The following is a 22,827-nucleotide window of genomic DNA, read 5'->3' as shown; positions in this document are numbered from 1 at the left end:
TCGGTCGTCGACTGTAGCTACTGACATGTTGAAGCTAACACCAGTTTCCCTATATTCCTCATCAACACTAGCCATAATATACACTAGCATTCATTTAGCCTTGACCTGCAGTGCATCAGAAAGACTGTGGGAAAATGATATGTGAAATGCCAGAGCTTCTCAACCTGAGTTTGGGAACTCCTTACCTGTAAACCATAACTGATTTCACTAGAACTAATTCTAACAAAGTAAACAAACACAGCACCAACTGGCTTTAATTGTGTAATGCATAAAGTGTTTTAACAATTCAAAGTCTAATTAGTGGCCATTTGGTAACTAACAGGTCAATCAGTGATTACAATTTGTGCTGTCTACCCATGGAAATACAGTGCAAATATGTGTAAAAAAAGAGGAGCTGTCTGCACTGATTTTGAGAATGACGGTTTACTGAAATGCCTGATATTTTAGTGACTAAACTTTTGGCATTAACAACATTCTTAAGAGAAAAAAAAATAGCGAAAGATGAATTAAGGTCAGGGTGTAAAACTGAATGAGTTGGCTGATCTTCATAGTAAAAACAGCACAAAAATAATGGCAACACAAGACAGTGAAGTACACAGGTCAACACCTGTCCTGTGCACTTCTCATCTTATGTTGCCATTATTTTTGCATTGCTTTTACTATGTAGGGGGCAGGAAGACTGGACATGCGGGGCAAAATGCATCGCACCTTTTGTGTCTCACAGTTAGGGTCGCATGAGTGGTTGATGAAACGTGACACGTTGCCCTTCTGAGTCGCATCGATGATCTCATCTGAGCGCAGTGCCATGAAGTAGTAATGTTGGTTGTTGTCCCGGGCATACTGCTTGACCCGCTTGCGAAAGTCCTCTGGTGTCAGCACTTCTCCCACATATTCCATCACAAATGTGCCCCTAAAAAGATTACAAAGGCACCATGAGAATGTGGAACTGAAGGGGAATGACACTTGAAGGTCCATGCAAAATGGACAGAGAGAGGGATGAATGGATGGATGGATTGACCAATTACAGATCCCATAATTACACCTTCCCAGGAGCCTCTTCTAGAGATTGGCAACATTTTCTTACCAAGTTCAGAAAGTGTGTCAGGGCACCTTTAAAGGGATACCCTGCTTTTTGGAGCAGAAAATTTGCCAATATATTTTCACATTCTTTTGCTCTAGCTTGGCGTAGAGCCTTTATTCTTGCTTGATTGGACTCCTGTATTATCCTTAGTTGTCTTTGACATGATCACCATGAGCATGTCGTGAAATGTTTCTTTCTCGTTTTCTCAATACAGCATTTCTGGCCGTATCGCTGTTTTTCAGGGATGACATCTCTGGTGCTACTTGCCTTATCGCAATAACTACTTTTGTCAGAAAGGTAGACAATTAGAGAGTGCAGCTTATATTATAAACAAATATTAAACAAATTTTCAAAAATGATAATTTGCCTTGGGTGTTAGTATGGGCGTTTTAAAAGTTTAATGTGCTATACCTTTGGCTCAAATCAGTTTAGAGAATTCATTCTTGTAGTACTACCACACACTGATCATTCAACATCATTTTCTAAGCAAGAACTAAAAAAAAAACTGATTTTTTTTATTTCTAAAAAGTTATTCACTCTGCAAGAAAACTAAATCAATATATTAAATTAGCACATTGAAATACATAAGATCAGCGAGTTTCATCAAGAACTTTGAAAAAAAAAAAAAAAAATTTTTTTTTTTTATATTGATACCAATAGCTGGAATAGCTGCTAAACTTTTGTCTATAACGTGTAGCTTTCAAAACAAGTTGGTGATCCTGAAAGCTTGTCCTCTGACTTGTATTCTAACCCTCAATTGAAGGAGTTTTATGTGCTTACACAAATAAACTTTACGTATACGGTAAATAAAAACAAGTATGATAAATACTCAACATTTGCGCACTACACATGTTGAAGCATATGGCTGCAAAAGTTCATTATGGCATTGAGACAGAAGATCTGCACAGTCACTGAAATGAACTAACATGTCCCTTTTGCTGCTTCATGGCAGGACTTGAAATTTATGCAAATAATATCTCATACCAAACATACTTCACCTCTCTGAATGAGTCGATCAGATAGCACTCCCTTACTGGCCACCCCCTACTGAAAATGTACTCAGGAATGTGGAATTAACTGACCAAGATGACGACTGAACAATGGCTCATGGAAAATGCGTTTCACAAGTCTTTGCAGTATCTACATAAGACAGGCCCCAATGCTAATACATATATAATTTCTTTCTCAACTTACGCCGTTAGGTACAACAAAATTGGGCATTTCAAGCAACATCACCCATTTTAGATGCACTTTTTAATGCTCTATGCTCTAGATTTCCCTCCTTCTGCTCAAGTAGTGCAATTAAAACACTGAAGCAAAATTTACCATGAGAAAAGCTAGAAGTTGCACTTCTTGTGGGCAACACTATCTTTTGACCTAAACTGCTTTGATGCTTAACTCGGGTAGACATCAAACTGCAGATTTCTGAAAATGAGACCCTCTCTATGTAACTAAGGACTCATTAACTAAAAAACAGCAAGACCAAACAAAACGATACAAAAAGTTAACACAAATTGCTTCTTACGAAGAGACAGTCTCCAAGGTGCGCAAACCCCAGCCTTTCTTCTCAGTCATGAACTTTTCCACTTTGATGTAGCTTTTCTGCAATGCAAAAAAAGAAGTATAAAATCGTCAGGGAAGAGTTGCATTCGAGATGTCCAAACAAAATTGCTGGTTTGACAAGCACAAGCACACAACGTAAACTCCCTGCTCAGACCTTCTGAAATCGCCGGTTGCTGCAGTTGTCGCCATTGGGACACCGAGATCCACTAAACAAAAAAGAAAAAAAAAAGATCATCAAAAATTTAGTTAGTAGCTTTCCTTAATTATTAGAACAGACCATAAAATATCTCCTATGATGTATAACAGCTGCTCTCCTAACTTTGTATGCAACATCCTCAAAAGCATTTTGCCCCTGCAAATCCATGTGCCAACATTGTGCTGATCTCAAATTAACTTGCCATTCAATCATAAGCAAGCGGTTGAGGCAGTCCTCTTCGCAGCCCATGATGCCCCTGTCCTTCTCGTCCTTAGTCAGAGAGCAGTCGCAGATCATGCGGCGGACCTCCTTCTTGCTTTTCGTCTTGCGCCTGCAGTCAAGAAATGCACAAACACTTGACTTGCATGTATCAATGAGCAGATGAATATCTACATTTCAGAGGAGCGACATGCTTGCATTTTGTAAATCAAAGCTGCTAAACTCATTGCTACTCTTTCAGCCGCCCAAAGGGACCACCAGGTATGTTACCGAAGCTATCTGCATCATCAGCTGCTGGACAGACATGTAAACAGGCCATCATTCCACATTCATTTTGCAGAATTAACTTAATGAGCATATATGTAGCAATGTGTAGCATTAAACTTTGCATTTGCTTCGCTTTATTACCTATTATGATGCCTGGCACATCTTTGATTTGATGAATACAGAAATCGGCTTCCAAAGTTTTTTGTTCCAGCCAGCAACCCTACAAAATTAAATTAGGCTGACGGTGTGAACCAAATGCCCAACCCACCTCTCAAAAAGGTAGAGGTTTTCTTCAATATCCTCGTAGCCCACAGCCTTGGTAGGCAAGTCATTTGTCCCACTACCACTGCTGGTGTCTCTACCTCTATCCCTGCTGTCCCTGCTATCTCTCATGTCTCGGCTGTCCTTGTCCCGGCTGTCCCTATCTCGGCTGTCCCTGTCTCGGCTGTCCCTGCCGTCTCTGTTCCTGCTGTCTCTGCTGTCCCTGCAGTCTCTGTCCCTGTTGTCTCTGCTGTCCCTGCCGTCTCTGTCCCTGTTGTCTCTGCTGTCCCTGCAGTCTCTGTCTCTGTTGTCTCTGCTGTCCCTGCCATCTCTGTCCCTGTTTTCTCTGCTGTCCCTGCTGATCTCCGTTCTGTGGTTATTCCTGGAGTTTCTGGGTGAAGTCGTGCTGTCGGACTGTTCTCTGCTGCTTGTGCCTCTGGATTCCTTGGAATCCTTTGAATGTGATGCCAATTGGGGGCTACTACGCTCCCGCCTTCGCAAGCTTTCCTTCACGCCAGCGGGAGTTGCTTCTTGAATGGCAGGCATCCTAGCTTCGCATGGAGAGGAATTGCGGGCTACTGGTGAAGACAACAATGGAGCAGGTGCCGTGTCGAAAGTCTCAAGTTCACTGCTGCGCCGCCAGCGAGACTTGACCTGCAAGGGTGAGTGTGGCTGTGATTTCTCAAGCTGCATACATTGCCCAGAGGAAGCAGATCGAGAGCTCAACGGTGCTGAGCGCAAGGTGAAAAAAACTGACCACTCATAAGACATCAAAATCTCATTAGGCAGCACTTAGTTTTGCTGGGTTTAAAGCAACTGCAATGCTTAGAGATGGAAACAATCAAAACACTCGTGCATTTACACAGTAAGAAAATTGTAAACAAAATTTATCCGCCTAATTACATGTGCACTCCTTTTATCTCATCCTATTCTACACTGTTGGCTACTTCAGGTCCAAGAAGTCCCAGCTGCCCAATTATGTAGATGTGTAAGCTTATGAACGCTTCATTTCAAATAGTAGGCTTGTGCTAGCCATCAAAAAAGCACATAAGCAGGCGTGTTGCAGAGTAAATCATTCAAAAAATGTGGACCTATGCAGTCCGATTTTCCTATTTACAGACCAGGACTAGCCTCAGTTGCGCTCAAGACACCATTACCGGGTGCGAATGCTTAATAATAATAATAATAATAATAATAATAATAATAATAATAATAATAATAATAATAATAATAATAAACATCCAGCATTCCAACATACTCCTCACCATAGAAGATACAAAACTATAGCCGCAGCCATTACAGCACAAATGCCTGTTCTCTCCTGTTAGGCTTATCTGTTACTTGCCTTCTATACGGAAAAAATCTGCCTAATGGCTACATGAAAGGTGCCTCTGGTCAAGTGATTTTGAACTGCGAGAGGTAGACATGATGCGGCTGTAAAAGGCCCTTAAAGATAGTCGCTATAAAGTGCGTAAAATGTGTACTAAGAACACGTAAGATGCTTTCTAATAGGATGATACATATACTAAATATATCAGTGGTAAGAATTTTTAGGAAGCACAACTGCCTTGACAGAGCTTGTAGGCACGTGCAAGCCCCTGGTCAAGTACAGATGCAGTTATTATCCATGTAATTTATACACTGTAGAAGACACAAGAGCACTGTGTTGTCATCTCTCAGTTTATGCATAAAGGGACCAGGGAGGGTAAATTGGCAACAAATTAGTATGCATGCACCACACGTGCACACAAACACATACACAGAGAGAGAGAGAGAGAGAGACAGACAGACTTTCCCTTCCAGAAAGGCACGATACTCAGAAATGCAGTGATGTTACACCATTTTATGCAGTGCTCAAGCAGTTGGCTTAGCTCCACGATAATGCACTCCGATATCATGTAGCAGTTCTAATTTCTAATATCTAAGAGGGTAGAATTTTTTTTCTTCCAGCAAGCAGTGGAGGCACCCAATGCCACACATCAATTTGAATTTTGGAGGACACTAACAGTTACTTCTGTTAACGTTTACAACCATGTTGGCTGACCTTTTCCGGACGGCTTGAATCAAGTGCACCAACTGAATCTTTCCTCTGTGGAGATGGGGCTTTTGGTGGGGGCGGTGGAGGCAAAGCCGTATCAGCATCCGGCAAATTGTTGGAGGTCCAGTCCTGCTGGGGCGTTTCTACGGCCACAGTTGCAACTGATTCAACAGGTTCTGATGGCAACACAGACAAATCAAAGAGAGGCACCACAGGTGGCTCAGACACGGTGTTAGGTTCTGCATCTTGCCATCTGGTTCTGCGCCTTGATGATCTTGGCGTAGATGAACCCTTGTCGGGACTCTGCACAGGTATGGCAACAAACAACACTTTCAAGTGACCATGTGCACACAACGCAACAAGTACTGCTGTAAACACAAAAGGCTAGCCGCCCCCTCAACCAAAACACTCATGCACACGTAACATCACAAGAGAACGGCCATTCTTTATGCAGGCCTCAGAAATTAACCCCGCTAATGGTGCATGTGCACAATTTCTGCTATAACATACATAGTGGCTGCAACATTGTTGTTCTCAGTAATACAGGTAGATTGCTGAGCCTGGCAGTAGTCAGTTGATGCCAGGTAGACTGCAAATTTTTCCTTCAATCATTAGCACACAGCAGTTAAAACAGCTTTTTTTTAACACTATGCTATAGAAAAGTTGGTTGCTTTGATTGTGTAAAATTGTGCAAAACAAATAAGCAAAAGCAAATGAAGTAAGGAAACACCACCAGAAAGAAGGTGCCTAGAGCTACCCGCAACCGTTATAGTGGCAGTGGCCATGCTGAAATTCTTGGCAAAATTCGTCTGTAATTAATAAATTTTACACCATTGCCACAGCAACTTTTCCTTTTCATCGCTATTCATCTCATATTCAGGAAAAAAAAAAGTAAACTGTATCAGAAAAGAAAGAGAAATCCAAAAATATATGTCACTCGCTGACCCGGCTGCACAGCACCTTAAAAAAACACGACAAATTGCAGTCAGCTTAACATTCTAGTTCAGTTCACTATAAGACAAATGGCCCCAAACATACAAAATGTTAAAACACATTCTCACATCGAGTGTACCACATTTGTCAGGACTGCAGTAGTATCGTCGGTCCCGATGGTCGGCGACTTTTGCTTCGCCTGGTGACAACAATTCTGTGGGTGACAATAGAAGGCAGGAACGAGACACAGCAGCGTCACTGTCAGTCATCGGTGCTTTCTCTTCACGTTCTTGAGATCTTGAGCCTCTGTCAGGTGGCTCGGCGGCTGTATCTGATACGGGGCCTTCTGTCCTCTCCGGTGCAGGAGGTACTGCTTCGATGTCAAGGGGGACAGATTCCATTTCCCCATCAGATATGGGCGTACAATTTGCCTCAGGCTGGCTGAGAGGTAACAGTCCACTTTCGCTTTCACAGGCCAACACTGCACTTGATTCGCTGCAGGCTGTGTTGTGAATTTCAGAGCTATTTTTCTCTGTCAGTTCCTAGAAAATGATAACAGGAAAAGAAAGTTCATTTATCAGTGCTCCATTAGCAGCGACTAAGACCTAAGTCACACAGCTATAATTCGGCCCCTCCCATCACTGCATTGGCAGCTGTGAAGAGAGCTTTTCCTCGTCGGTTTCTCCTTTAAAAAAGAAGACAGAAAGGGGGAGGGGGGATTCTGCCAACATTGGCCAATGCTCTTAACGACACCAGCTCCCTGTTTGCATTCATTCATTCATTCATTCATTCATTCATTCCATTTGTTCTTCACAACATGACATACACATTGTGAAAGGGGCCAAGAATAAATGTAATTCCATTACAGCTTGAAAAAAATGTTGGTCACCTTGGCATTGACGGCAATGAAGCAACATAGGCCAAAACTCAACTAAGTCCAAACACCATTCTACATGAAGGAAAAGAAACCCTTTTCTCCTTTATTTCTGGCCACAGAGTACATAGTATTAACGAGTATAGTAATTAACACTAGTAATTGGTTTGCTGAGCTATGGAAAACAAGGTTTGATTCAGCATGTCAGAAACGCTACTGATGGTCTTACAATAAGTTTCCCATGCTTAAACCAGCATTTTGAGGTATTGAACTCAGCGTATCAAAAATGATATGTTGGGCTTTGTAGGGTTAAGGAGAAGCCTGCGAGGAAATGCTCTCACATGATGGATGCCAGTGCTGTGTTGTGGTGATGGGGTGCATATATGACGGCTGTGTGAATCAAGCCTGAGAGACCAAACTAAAGCTTTTCGTGGTCCATCTCGGGGAGCCTCAAAGACAAAATTTAGTCATGCATGAACCACAGCACTGAAAAATGAGAAGAGGCAACCAAGATATTTAATTTCAAGGAAGTGGCTTTTATAAAGTATGAACACTTAACTGTTCTTGAGAACAAATGCTTTTGATATACTCAGTTAATTGACTCAAGGTTCATTGTGCACTGCTAAACATAGGGTTCTAGCTTCTTGAGGCAGACAACATGGTGACACACCTTTGCAAATGGTGGAAGAATTACTGAGTAGAAACCAAAAATCCTCAGGACATCCAAATCACAACCAGCAGCGATCACTAAGTGCTTTCAATCTAATACCACAGAATAAAGTTCCAAGATACGAAACGAGTCACTTACAAAAGAAGTATAAACAGCACAAAAACAGTGTGCCACATATAAAATTGTTCTATGTAACTCAACAGCTGCAAAGAAATTTGATCTAGTGTGTTTTCCGCAAGAGCAATTAAATATGAAAGGACATATACAAGTGTTCCAACGGCTACACAAGAAATTATAGATGCTGCCATATGTTAGCAGCCTGCCTCTGCCTCATGAATAAAATGCTGTTTACCATCTATGATAATCCAACAGAAACCTCGTCACTGTAGTTACAACCAAAAGCAAAATCCCTCCAACCTTGAACATAATTAATTAATCAACCTATATCAAGCTTACCTTACGCTGCAGCTCACTTTCACCGGACGTGCACACTTCAGCTAGCACAGCATTCATTACTTGCTCCATCGACTCAGATCCATCAGCAGTAAGAGAGCTTGACAACTGATGCACAGCCTCAGTAATGTTCACAGTGGTATGTGCTTGCTGCTCCGCACTTGATGCCTCATTTTTATCTTCTTCTCTCTCCTCAGCTTGCGTCAACTCAATTTCACAGGCACTGGCAAGGGTCTGAGGGTCTTCAACTGCTACATTGCTGTCGAGGGGTTCACCTGTGTGAGAAACTGCTGCCTCCCTCTCCATGTCTACACTAGACACGTCCTGCATGCTTTCATCCTGATCCAGTTCAGGTTCTGTGTCTGGCGTTTCCAGATTTTCCAACGTGCTCCCCTTCCTGCTGCTGGAGACTTTCACCTGTGCCCCTCGCGATACTTGCTTTTTCGCTGCGGCTGGCGGCTTTTTCTGCCGTGCCTTCTTGCTTGGACACGGCTGGGCCGGGCTGGTGCCTCGCCTCTTGTCCCCACTTCGCAGCCGCACGCTACGCTGGCGTGTGGCAGGGCCCTCGAAGCTGGGCATATCCTCGGACGCCCTTCGCCGTCTGACCTTCGGGGACTGTGCCGTCGCCTTCCCCATTCTTCCTTGCTTCTGCTTGCTCTTGTTGGTTGCCCCAGCTGAAAGAAAAATTTATATGTTGAATGTAAATCTGTACCAAACGAACGCAACGCCATCTTGATAGGTCTGCGCGACCTGCCCTTCTAGACAAATGTGTTGCGCTCGAGTTGAAATAGTACAAAATGAGTTCACAATATTCAAGGACACTGCAGCACTTATGCACCTCTTACCATTCTTGATTCTAATGAACTGAATGCAGTGTTGATGGTAGAACCTTGCTATCTCCTTTATGTAGCCAATCATTTATACTATAATGGAGCTTATGAGAAACATTTTTTTTCTTTGCTTACTATATTCATGGAATATGTATTGCTATTGTACTTTATGCTGGGGACACAGTAATCACAAAAGATGTCCAAAATAAGATATTCACTGACAGGGTTTAACACTCCAAGGAAACAGCTGGGCTATTAGTGATGCTGTAGAGGTTGGAGTTGTTGGCACACCCAAGCACACAAGCTTTTTGTACCTGCATAACTGTACATACTGGAGCAATCATTCGTAATTGTACAACTCTATTCTAAAGCACATGTAATCTGATTAGGCATGCTTTACTTGCTATCAATAGGAAACAATGTTCATTATGTTTGGGCAAGTGTGTCTTGTACCAAGTTATAATCTAATGGCAGTTGTTATACAGTGAAAAATGTTCAAAAGCAAAAGGCAAATCATGTAAGTTTGGCAATATCACACTGCAAATGGTCTGTGATGGCTGTTCAAGGTCATGTGCAAGAATGCTGCAATCCATGAACTTAGAAAGATGTGCAATGTGTGAAAACCCAAGAAACAGCAATGATTCAGAAAGATCAGAAAGCATGTAGAAAGTAACCAATCGTGATACACCATCTTAAATGACTAGCTGTAATGTTTGATGTGAATTTTTCCCCCCCAAGATAAGCAGGCGGTGCACGAGGTGAACATGCATGGTTTGTCAAAAATAAAAAGAACATAAATAATGACACAAACAGACTTTGCACAAGTAGCAGAGAAAAAGTAGCTATTTACAAGGATGGCTTGAAGCACATGGCCTAAAATGGAAGGAGGTAGATAGATTAGTATAGTTGCAGTATGTGGTAAAGGGGTACTTTTTAAGCACTCTAATCATAATTTCATCATTGCGGTGTAAACAAGAAGTTCAGTGTGTGTTTGTGCAGCAGTAAAATGAAATTTGCCTAATGGAGAAGTACAGTGATCACGCAATGTTTTTTAAAGGTATGAATGTGAAGAATGTTAACAAACTAAATGACAGTATGGGTGAGCAAAGTCCTTCATATAGCATGTTGAAGAAATGGATTGCTGACTCCAGAGGAGGAAGCAGATTGACTGAAGATAAGGCATGCACAGCACAGCTAAAAGCTGTAGCAACTGTCGAGAATGTCGATTCTGTGCACAAGGCGACATTCTCAGCTATACAAAGAGGCCTGTAGAAGACTGTGGGTATAATGCATACTTGCAAAACTTATTCATCCAAGTGCGAATTAGAAAGGTGTTCACAAAACAGGTTTAAAAATCACTGAACACAGGTCAGAAATGCCATTCTGTGCTTGCTCCACGTGCAATGTTTGCCCATTTCGAATGGGATTTATCAGATTATTTTATGCATTCGGCAATTGTCAATGAGGTGGTGGGGCTCCACCCCTCTCATGAAGTAAACAGCAGTCAATGCAGTGGCAACAGACTGGCTGACCAAGGCACAATAAATTTCGACAGAAATTCAGTGTAAAGGTGATGTTGATTGTGTTTGAAATGTGGAAGGAATAATCCATGTCAATAAAGTTGAGAAAGGATCCATCATCATAATCATCAGCAGCAGCCTATTTTATGTCCACTGCAGGACAAAGGCCTTTCTTTCCCTGTGATCTCCAATTACCCCTATCCTGTGCCAACTGATTCCAGCTAGAGCATGTAAATTTCTTAATTTCATCACCCTACCTAGTCTTCTGCCTTCCTCGACTGCGCTTCCCTTCTCTTAGCACTCATTCTGTAACTGTAATGGTCTACCGGTTATCTAACCTATGCATTACACAGGGTGTCTACCAAGTTGACATTTCCAAATTCCCTGAGTTTTCCAGGTTTTCCCTGAGTGTCTTTGCGAAATTCCCTGAGTGATGCAGAACTGTTTTATGTCAAGACGGGCTGAAACCATCTCGCCCGATGCTGTCACTCTCTGGTAAGCATATGAAAAATTGAAAAAAAAAAAAAAAAACGAATTAATCCAATTTGAATACTAAGGAGTAGTGTTTATGTTATTCAAAAGGAGAATAGAAGGGAGGGGTTCGTAAAATGCATAGCAAATAAAATGACCTGGAAAAAAATTGCAAATCGAGTCGGACATTCTCAAATACGAATAAAAAGGAGATGCATACAGAAGCAAATATTTTTGAATATGACCTATTTCTTTCAACTGATAGCAAGCTCAGTGGTATCAGGCCCAAACACTGTCGCAATTGAGATTCTCTCTCACCAGCTCGTAAGTCAACCTCAACAGTCCTTACATACTCTCAACCCGCGCACGACGCCTCAGTGTTGTGTTTCACTGCTTTAAAGAGTTTATTTTGGTTTGGATGAGGGACACCTGCATCTCGGCGTCAGCCAACACTGTTTTTTGAGCTCAAGCTCCTTCAAAACGGCGGCAGCACGCATCCTTTCCCGTTCATTACTCAATGCGTAGGTCCCTTCTGTTGTTGTGGTCCTTCCGGCACGCGTTCGCTCCGCAGACCATTTGAAGCGTCGTCTTAGTTGTACAGTGAACGTCCGATTTCTTGGGCTCCCTAGGGGCCGCGAAAACGTCCGAAAAATCGGCCAGTTGGAAAAAATAAATGCATGTCATTTACTGCCCTTAAGGTCTCAAACCGCCACAGGCAGATTCGAAAACGTTCTGAAGGCCTGTCGGTACAGGTATTAGCCATATCGGTACTCGTACTGTGATAGGAGATACCGGATGCACGCGTGTATAATTACGGAATACATACTATGTCCCACGGCAATAGCCCCTTCCCAGGCTTGTTATGCTTCCCTGCAATACTTTTGCGTATGTTTCACCAAGTAGCATTCGTGTACGGAGGCGAAGCTGACTTTCGGGAACCGGCATTATGCAACGCACCGTGCTTTCCAAGCTTCTAAGCCAATCACGAGGACCACAAACGAGGAGTCCGTGCCATTGCTGACAGCAGCGAATTCTTTCAATAAAAAACACGGCATCGAACGGCAAGAAGCTTAATAGCGAACGTCGAAGCAGCTAGGTTTATCGTTTCCGCCGTGGTGGCTACAGCTGCCAGCGGATCTGCGTGCGAGAGCGCCGATTCGAGACGGCAAGGTAATCAAAATGGCAGCAGTGGTGGGTTTGATTAATGCCGTTTCTGACCTGCGGTCACGGCAAAACCTCCGTAGAATCGGACGGCGAAGAGTTCTTACGTTTGGAATTTCAGGCGTTCTGATATATTGACTCTATGGGGTAGGTCGTGGTGCCGCGAAGCCGTCCAAATTATCGGGAATCCGGAAAGTCGGTCGTTGACTGTACGCTGGCAACTCCTCAGCCGACGACAGGGCGTCAAAGACGATTCATTACGATTCCTGTCTGTTACTCGAGCCAGCATTACCTCGACTTTCGACCCTTTCCATAAAATTACAGCAAATTTTCCCTGATAGAACGCCAATTCCCTGAGTTTTCCCTGAGTTTTTCCAGACTACTCAAAATCCCTGAGAATTCCCGGTTTTCCCGGTTGGTAGACACCCTGTTACATGATCTGTCCAGCTCCATTTCCTTCTCTTAATGTCAATTAGCATATCAGCTATCCCTGTTTGCTCTTTGATCCGCACCGCTCTCTTCCTGTCTCTTAAACTTACGCCTAACATTCACTATTCCATTGCTTTTTGAGCAGTCCTTAGCTTGTTTTCGAGCTTCTTTCTTAGTCTCCAAGTTTCTGCCCCATATGTCAGCGCCAATAGAATGCATTGATTGTACACCTTTCTTTTCAATGATAATGGTAAGCTTCCAGTCAGGATCTGACAATGTCTACTGTATGCACTCCAACCCATTTTTATTCTGTGAATTTCCTTCTCATGACCAGGGTCCCCTGTAAGTAACTGACCTTGGTAAACATGCTCTTTCACAGACTAATCATTATCTTTGTCTTCTGCATATAAATCTTCAACCCCACTCTTATACTCCCTCTGTTAAGGACATCACTAATTCGTTGTAACTCGTCCCCAGTGCTGCTGAACAGGACAATGTTATCTGCAAATCGAAGGTTGCCGAGATATTCATCGTTTATCTTTACTCCTAAGCCTTCCCAGTTTATTAGGTGAACACTTCTTCCAAGCACGCAGTAAATAGCATTGGAGAGATTGTGTCTCCTTGTATGACCCCTTCATAGCTTTCTTCCTACCTTTCGTGTGGAGAATAAAAGGTAGCTGTGGAATCTGTAGATACTTTCCAAGATACTTACGCAAGCATACTGTACTTCTCGACTACGTAATGCCTCTATGACTGCTGGTATCACTAGTGAATCAAATGCCTTTTTGTAATCTATGAAAGCCATACCGAGAGGCTGATTGTAATCTACGGACTTCTCGATTACTTGATTGATCACATGGATGTGGTCCATTGTACAGTACCCCTTCGTGAAACCTGCCTGTTCCCTTGGTTGACTGAAGTCCAGTGTTGCCCTTATTCTATTGGAAGTTATCTTGGTGAATATTTTATGTAATACTGGAAGTAAGCTGATGGACCTATAATTTTTCAATTCTTTAACGTCTCCCTTTTTGTGGATTAGTATAATGTTGGCATTCTTCCAGTTCTCTGGCCCTTGAAGTCGCTAGACAGTCCGTATAAAGGGCTGTTATTTTTCAAGCATTATGTCTCCTGCATCTTTGATTAAATCAACTGTTATTCCATCCTCTCCTGCCGCTTTTCCCCTTTTCTTGCCTGGCAAGGCCCTTCTGACCTCATCTCCAGTTATAGGAGGAGTTTCTGAATACTGTTCATTATTGTTTCGAATAGAGTACTCCTGAGTCCTCTGGGTACTGTACAGGTCAGTGTAGAATTCTTCCGCTGCTTTTATTATACCTTCGAGATTGCTGATGATATTACCCTGCTTATCTTTCAGTGCATACATTTGGTTTGTCCAATCGCAAGTTTCCTTTTTACCGATTTCAGGCAGCGCCCATTATTTACGGCTTCCTCAACCTTTCTCACGTTATAATTTCAAATATCCCTTATTTTCTCCTTGTTGATTGGTTTTGACAGTTCCGCGAATTCTATCTGGTCTCTTGAGTTGGACACTTTCCTTCTTTGTCATTTATTTATTAGGCCCTTTGTTACTTGGGAGAACTTAAATACTGGTTGTCTTGGTGCCTTACCTGCCACTTCAATTGCTGCTTATGAAGCCAGCCTAGTTATGGCTTCATTCGTTACCTCTATGTCTTCATCTCTCTGTTCTAAGGCAGCATATTTGTTAGTAAGTACCAGCCTGAATTTGTCTGCTTGTACGCTTTACTGCATGTAGTTTGGCCTGTTTCTTCTTGACCTATTTCTCTCTTTTCAAATTCAGGTGAATCCTAGCCCTCACAAACCTATGGTCACTGTACTCTGCCTAACATTTCTACATCCTGCACTATGCTGGGATTGGCAGAAAGTATGAAATCAATTTCATTTCTTGTTTCACCATTAGGGAATTTCCAGGTCCACTTTTTGTTCCAACGCTTTCTGAAGAAGGTGTTCATTATTTGCAGCTGATTCCTTTCCACGAATTCTACAAACATCTCTCCTCGAGTGTTCCTAGAATCCACGCCGTAGTTGCCAATTGCTTGTTCACCAGCCTGCTTCTTCCCCAGCCTTTTTCCCCACTTTTGCATTGAAGTCGCCCATGACTTCAGTATACTGGGTTTGCACTTCCCGCATCGCTAATTCAACATCTTCATAAAACTGCTCTATTTCTTCATTATCATGACTGGAAGTGGGAGCGTAGGTTTGTACTACCTTTATTCTATACCTCCTATTCAGCTTTATCACGACTACTGCCCCCCTCTCATCAATCCTGTAGAATTCGCCAATGTTGCCTGCTATGTCCTTATGGATTAGGAATCTTACTCCAAACTGCTTCTTATCTGGTAGTCCTCTATAGGAGAGGATGTGGACATTTGTCAGCAATGTATAGCCCTCACAATTTCTTCTAAGCTCACTAAAGCCAATGATATCCCAAACAATGCCTGATATAGGAAAAGCTTGTTAATTCACAACTCGTTAATTCGAAATTTCGGATAAGTCGAAGTAGCCGCCGTGGTCCGTCCAGCAATGTATTGAAAGCTATATGTAAGACATCCCGCTAATTCACACAGAAATCCGCACCGCCACCAATAATTCAAACTCCGTGCCATTGTGGATGGGGAGAGTACTAATGCGCGGGAGCACGTTGGCGATGCTGGCATCGCCGCACGAGTCGCGCAGTTTTGCTTTTTCCATCTGCAGCCTTTGTTTAGGCCTGACTGGAGAGAGACGCGTTTGCGGCTGGCCATGCATGGCCAACGCCTCTGTTGCAGGTCGCTTTGCTCCCGTGAGGTTCCGTAAAGCTCAAGGGCGATAAAATCATCGCAGTGCGCCATATGTGCAAGAGAAAGCGTGTGAGGGTGGAGGCGGCGAAAGCGGCTCAATGTTGCGTGCTCAAGTGAGAAAGGCGGGGCGGATGTGCGCCCTCTCTTATCGCGAACGTGAGGCATGGGGGTGAGGCGGAGGGAGGGGGGACTAGTGCTCCAGGGGACGTTCTACTTCAGCGGCTGCTGCATGGAAAAGAAACCTGCCATGAGTAACTACTTAAGAGGAAAAAACGAAATCAAGAAAGAAACAATTTATGATAACTCAAAGGGATGCTCATTACTTTTCGAAGCAAGATCGGGATGCCTTAGAACACACACCTATAAAGTGAGATATAAGAAGGAAGAAGAAGCATGTGCTTGCTGCGGTAAAGCTAGGGAAACTATGGAGCATGTTTTATTAGAATGTGCAGACGCCTACCCAGCGGTCGATTTAGGCACCACTGGCCTCCTTGAACCCCTTGGGTTCAGGGGGAGCAGTGGAAAAATAAACATGTCCGCAATAGGCATTAGTAAGAGGCGATTGGAGGATTGGTGGAAGAGCAGGGAAACGACAAAAAACGGAGACGTACAAAAGCACAGTTCGCAAAAGGGGATCAGAAAATTTGGGTGTGGTAGTTCATAGTGTTTTTTTTTCTTCCTTTTTTATTGTTTAAACTAGGTAGGACATTAGGCAGTATAACAGCAAATGCTTGGTAGCGCAACCCACCGCCCTATTCCCAAGGGGACGCTCATAACATCCATCCATCCATCCATCCATGCTGCTTACGGCGCGGTAGCTTATTATGCGATGCGCTTTCTACGTTTCGTTCGCATTCTGTACGAAGGTCAATTCGCTCGCTGCTACTGCTGCGATTCCTCACTCCAGCGTTTTTCAACGAGTTTCGGCGCTCATCGAGCGAGATGTGTTCATGTTTACCTGTGCATGCGACACTGTACTTGTGAATTTAGTTAGTAAGCGAATGTTTACAAGTCTATAAAGCTGATATAACTACTATACTTACTTCGTATAGCTATCTACTAATTTGCTGTCTCAATCGATGCTTCCTTTTTCGGGCGAAACTGCAACAGTTTTTTGTGTTTTTTTTTCCGCGCCGACTGGCGCGAACTTGCGGGTGGAGCAAGAGACATCTCGATGTCGGGCACGTCGGACCGCGTTGGTCGCGTCCCGTTAAGTTGGCTGCGCCAGTGCTAAGTACAGACGTTGTTGTTCACGCCAACGATGCATAGCGTGTGTGTACGCGTGCTCACGTCTCGTTGGACTTCATACGTGCCTTAACTGAGCGATTTTTTTCTGACTTTCGTTAGTTTGAATTTCGTATAATTAGAATTTTCATAGCATCCCTGCGGAATCAGAATTAACGAGCGTTTACTGTAGTTCCTCAAAGGACCCATAGTGAGCACAAACTAGTTATGTATGTAAAGTTCAGGATAAACTGCATGTGGCCATCTAAAAGACATGGTAAGGAAATCTTGTGAAAGTTTCCTGTTTTTTCAGCTCAATGCTCCATGTGATAAGGTACTTATCCGAATGCAGAAATTGAACCAGCCAGGCAATGATGTGGTTGACCATATCTCCTATTCTCCGAACCTAGCTCTGCCAAACTTGCCTGTTCCCAAAATAGGATTTGAACACATTTGGAAACAATGATGATGTTCTCAATGATGTTAGTGTGCTACTTCAGAACAAAGAAATTTTTTTTCTTTTGAGTGTTACATTTGTTGCACGACTGTTATCTAGAGTGTATTGAATGTGAAGAGAATACAATGAACAAATTGCTACTTCCACTAATCTGCACACCTTCCAAGGGGAAAATTTTCAAATCCCTCTCATAGGATAGAAAGGGACCAAGGATAAGAAATGGCTAAATTTTTGTATTGCCAAAGCCTGTTTTGCACGAGAGTGATTGCTACCCAAAAGCGACATAGTTGCTGGCATGGAAGGCTCAAAAGCTGTTCTTAAGGTAGCGAGCGCCTCTGTGATAAAAATCTAAGACATGTGGAAAAGCTTGCTAGCTGCGACAGAGTCCAACCAATAGTGGAGTGTGATCGAGCAAACATGAGCACAGGACAAGGATGGTGCCAAGGCGGAAGGGCTAGTGCGTTCGAGCACATTTCTAGCAGACGACACTCCCAAGCTGCAGCCACTCTGCAGCTGATACGCCATGCACCCTCTTTAATGAGTTCCTTATTACTGAAGTTGAGCAGCTCTTCAAACTTTTCAGAATACATCCTTGGGAAAGCGCTCTTCGTGCTACTAGTGTACTGTTCTCGTCCTCTGTCTATTAGTTACGCAGCAAAGGACACATCCTATGTATAGCATTTGTGGGGAAGCTTTCATTCATATTGTTCAAGATAGTGTGTACATGATCTATCTCCTCTCTGCCTTTCTTTATTGTGTGTGTGCGTGGGGGGCGGGGGGGGGGGGGGTACTGACACCTTCATGCTTCCCATTCCAAGCATACTGAGTCATTCTTTTTCTTGTATAAGTGTGAGTACAGTTGGTTTTGTGCTTCTTAAGTCAAGCTATACTATAACCAATAGCGTTAAGAAAAACCAGTCAAGAAAAGACACACACAGGAAACGTACAAGAAGACAGGAAAGAGGTTGGCCTGTGTGCCCTTTCCTGTCTTCTTGCATGTTCACTGTGTGCGTCTTTTTTGGGGTATTTTTTGGCTGGTTTTTCTTAAAGCAACGTACCAACTATCCCAACAAAGTGTTTTAATAAACAACAGACTGCCAACTTTCTGATCAAGTGCCTAGTGGTAAAATGGGACAATACTGTTTAAAAACAAACCACCTCTTCACCACGCTGTTAGCCTATGGGTTGACCAGATGGCGCATGAATGCCCAGTGGCATTAGAAAAGAGCAACTCAGACTCTTGCTTCAAGCCTTATTATGGCAATATGTCAGGCAAAGTAAGCCTACCATAACTTGATAGGCAATGAATGCACTGATTTAAAAACAAAACTGCATGAGCCTGATAGTTACTCCAGGAATTAACATGAAAAACCTTTGTTAATAAACAATTTTTTGAAAACTAGGTATATTTGTTTCTTTCTCCTTTTTGAGAGCTTTCATGAATGGAAATTGCTGAATGATACTGCCTAACACTGTTGGGTAACATGAACTAGGAAAAGCATTTACTAGGAAATTGAAAAAGCCTTGAAAAATGGAACTTAGATGCCAGGAACAACCGAACTACAATTACGAACAAATAGTGCAGTTAAAAAGAAAAAGAAAAGGTAACTGTAGGCAAGGGTAATTTTGCTTCTTTTCACAGGTTCTTTCCTGCTACTATACAATGTCAAGCAATCTTGGCGACTATAGTCAACTTTTCAGCCCGCAAAGTGCATTACCATGACTCTTTATCATATCCAAGAACATGCATGCAGCTATTATGTGCTCACAGATTCCACAGCAAAGAACCATTTTCACTGTAGAAAGCAACAAAGATACAGCAAGAAAGCAGTAGAAAAGAGCACTGTAAGAAAACTGGTGGTATGGCCGAGACATGCTATTGAAGTGGTTGTAGCTTGCCATTGGTGCATTAGTTCCGTGCAGCTGACGTCACAACAGAGACGATAATGAAGAACAAAAGGTTGCCCATCACAGCCAGTGGGGATTGCAAATTGGAAATATGAACTCAAAAGCCAGATGCCCAAGCCACTGAGTGATCGCACAGCTTGCATGCTTGGCAATTTGTGCAGGTTTTGTAGTATGCGCAATGCAGGCTCCGAAAGCCTTAGCATCTGTACATACATTCTCGAGACAAAAGCAGGCAATAAGCTTATGCAGTGAAGCATGACTGCCTAAAACTTGCGAAATCAGTCGTGAACTGCAGTAGGTTATGTAGTAAGAAACTGTAGAGCGAGGGCAGCGTCAACGGGGAGCATACAATGTGGGGCAAATATGAGCTAAGAGAAGAAGGTGGTTGCTATAGAGTTTCGCACAATTACTAGAGGGAACTCTGGTGCTAGTGTCTACGGGAGGTGCAGGTTCAGTGGTTCAGCTGGCATGGGAACAATTGGTAGTACATGAATTTTCGCAAACTTCATCCTTCTGGCTTCAAACAGCTTTGTGACTTTGCAAATTCGTAGCTTTCAGCAAGGTACTGGGGAATAAATAATTAAATGAACATTAATAATATCCCATGGCAGGATTCTAACACAGGGCCTATAATACCCAATGCTGAAACCATTATGCCATATATGCATGCCATCGACAAGCAGCACAGAACGTTCTTATGAATTTCTCACAGCAAGCCAGAGCGTTGAGATCCATGGCCGTTTTCACTTTGGCCACCTTAACAAGCTGAACTTCTGCAATTAGCAGCAACTGTGTGTAATCACAGGGTCTTCTGCACTTAGGAAGGTATAGATTGCTCCAAAATTTAGGTTAATGAAGGCAGATAAAGCGTAATAAACAAAACCACAAGGACGTCTGAATTCACAAGCACGAAGATAGGACAAATCCATGTACTACCCATCATTCCCTTGGTAGCTTAATGACTGCAGCGAGAGAGCATCCTCTAGTAATGATTGTAGGGAACTATGGTGGTTGCCAATGAGGATGGTAAGTTAAAGAGTTGCAGAATGTTCAAACATGAATCCACAGCAATTAGCAAAGGCTGTTTGCCCATCCACATCCCAGTTAACGTGAAAACAGATTGTCCCAAATCATGTTTTTTTCTCAGCTAAATTGTATCTAGAAAGCAATATACTTTAGTAAAAAAAAAAAAAAATGCAGTCCTAGACAATGTGCTGAACAGACTGCATGGTAGAGTCAAACTATAAGGCAAAAGTTACTTTCCTTGAATTTTTGCTTTCATAGGGTCAAACTACTAGTATGAGTATATTTATGTATTTATTCCATACTGGAGACCCAACATGCTGCTGGGCTAAAAATACATGAATACTGAAAAAAAAAATACTAACAAGCAGCATCGGTCAATATAATTTAAACATCCCTTTTGCGCAATTCTATTAATCATCCACCAGTTAGGACTGACTGATCCTGGTGATAATGTGGGCAGGCCGCTCGTACAAATGACGAAGCAGAAAAAGGAATGCCTTTGGAATAGAATTGTTACGTTATTCCATTAATAAATTACAGCTGCTTGGCAAAACAAGCGATGTAAAAACAGGAGGTCCTCCAGCTACTCACCATCACTTGACGATGCCTGGCTGTCTGTCGCAGATGCCAGACTCGACTCGTCCTGCATAGAACTGTCCACAGAATGGCCTGTGTCCTCGTCGTCATCAGCCATTGCTTTTGCTTCTGTCATGGGCGGGTCTCCTGCTTTACCGTCTGTGGAGTGCGCACTACTGTCTCGCATCACTGACAGAACCACCGCACAGTTCGTAGCCACTGCATCACCACTGTCACCACTCCTGGGTCTGTCACTCGCACTTGTCACCACACTGTCCACTGAAATGCCTTTGAGACGCGCTGACTTTTGGATGTCACTGTTGTCTTGTTGTGCAGCATTCGCAGTGTTGCTTTTGTTGCGCAGGCGAGTCATCTTTCGAGCCACTTTGGCTGCAGCCACGTGATTCGCTGCCGCCTCGTCATCATCCTCCCTGCATCGAAGATTTATTCCTTTAGATTACTTTTTCTGTGCGACTAGGTCGATGGCAAGCTTAGCAGGACAATGCAAACAAATTTTGCTTTTTGCACAGTTAATTGCCCGTGGCTGTGCGTTGCAAACATTGTAATAGCTAAATCCAAGAATAAAGCAAGAAAATGCCAAAAACTAGATGCTGTACCAGCTGTTGCTTGTACCAGCACCAATAGCAGGACTAAATGACATGTACAGGATCATCTACAATTAGGGGAAACTCATTAGTATTCAAGCCTGTATAGCTTCAACATTTCCTCTACTACACGGGGTAGAGGAAATGTGCCATATATAATGCCCAATGATGTTGATAAATGAAATAATAGTTTTATGAATTTTATGCTAGACATCAGCTGCCATGAGCTCTTGAATACTAATGATGTGCTTCCCCTAAAGTGGCCAACCCTGTACAAGGGGCTAAAGTACAGATCTCGAATAACAGCTTCATTGTCGCGAATGTTTTTTTTTCCTCCCAATCCTACCTCTTTGGTTACACTGCCTTCTGCACACGTGATGCTATAATAGGGATATACGCACGTGCAGAAAAAAACTTTTAGCTGGTAGGTATTGATAGAGATTTCACATCCCGAAGCTACGCTGTGGCCTGTGCATGTTAACTCTCATAGGCTATCAACATCGAGGAGACAAGAGTTATGACTGCTGCAAATGAGAACCCTGCTGTCAATCAGTACAGCGTGAAAACACTGAAGAAACAATCAAGGGGGCTTCAGGAAGGTTACGCAAGTCGATGACATTCAATTCGACCGCGAAACCGATACAAAAACAAAGGACGAAGGGAATAATTCGCGGTAAGTGGTCGGCAGCGACCGGCGTTGCCGATGCTTTTCGCAGACGCTAGACGACAAGTAGAGAACATCATGCGACTCCACAGAAGGCGGCGCACATATCACCGCAACGTTTGATCACGGCGCCGTATCTAGGGACACTACGCCTACGCTCACCCAAACAGCCCCAGGACGAAAGCGGCCGGACCGTAGCAGGGACCCAGAAACCAGCTGCCGAAGTCCACCGTTCGCGAACAGACCTCCATAGCGGCGCGTGAAAAGGAACGAAACACCGCCACGCAGACAGCACGAGGTGGGCACCCAACCGTTCACGCAGGTCACCGGGCGCGCACTGCGGCTGCTGGCGGCCGTGCACGGGCCACGAGCGGCCGTACCGCCAAAAAAGGGGGGGCGGCACCACCGGGAACGTAGCGACTGAAATGGTCATCACAAAACCGAAGGCCGGAACTGAAGGGCCGCCTTTTTCTCTTCCTCTTTTCTTTTGCTTCAAAAAAATGGGAAAGTCGCGCTTCGCGTACCAGCGCCTCGGCTAAAGCGCTCGTACGCGAAGGCGCTTGAAAATAAAGGCAGAAAGGGAGA

The 22,827-nt window shown here is 43.3% G+C and overlaps 1 protein-coding gene across 5 annotated transcripts in view; it reads right to left on the bottom strand.

Moving 5' to 3' along the window:
• Positions 1-22,827, bottom strand: part of Set2 (SET domain containing 2) — a 131,190-nt gene that overhangs the window by 66,517 nt on the left and 41,846 nt on the right. For all 5 annotated transcript variants that reach the window (XM_050188819.3, XM_055076995.1, XM_050188820.2 and 2 more), the window contains 9 exons: positions 20,989-21,404; positions 8,559-9,229; positions 6,687-7,100; positions 5,632-5,928; positions 3,595-4,241; positions 3,043-3,171; positions 2,799-2,850; positions 2,607-2,683; positions 709-910 (listed from right to left, as the gene is read on the bottom strand). In XM_050188819.3, coding sequence (XP_050044776.1) covers positions 709-910; positions 2,607-2,683; positions 2,799-2,850; positions 3,043-3,171; positions 3,595-4,241; positions 5,632-5,928; positions 6,687-7,100; positions 8,559-9,229; positions 20,989-21,404 — 2,905 coding nt within the window. The remainder of the gene's footprint in view (positions 1-708; positions 911-2,606; positions 2,684-2,798; positions 2,851-3,042; positions 3,172-3,594; positions 4,242-5,631; positions 5,929-6,686; positions 7,101-8,558; positions 9,230-20,988; positions 21,405-22,827) is intronic.

Source organism: Dermacentor andersoni, chromosome 2 (genome assembly GCF_023375885.2).
Source record: "Dermacentor andersoni chromosome 2, qqDerAnde1_hic_scaffold, whole genome shotgun sequence".
Taxonomy (NCBI): domain Eukaryota; kingdom Metazoa; phylum Arthropoda; class Arachnida; order Ixodida; family Ixodidae; genus Dermacentor; species Dermacentor andersoni.
Note: the sequence above shows the minus strand (reverse complement) of the source record. Positions and strands in the feature narration are given on the sequence as shown.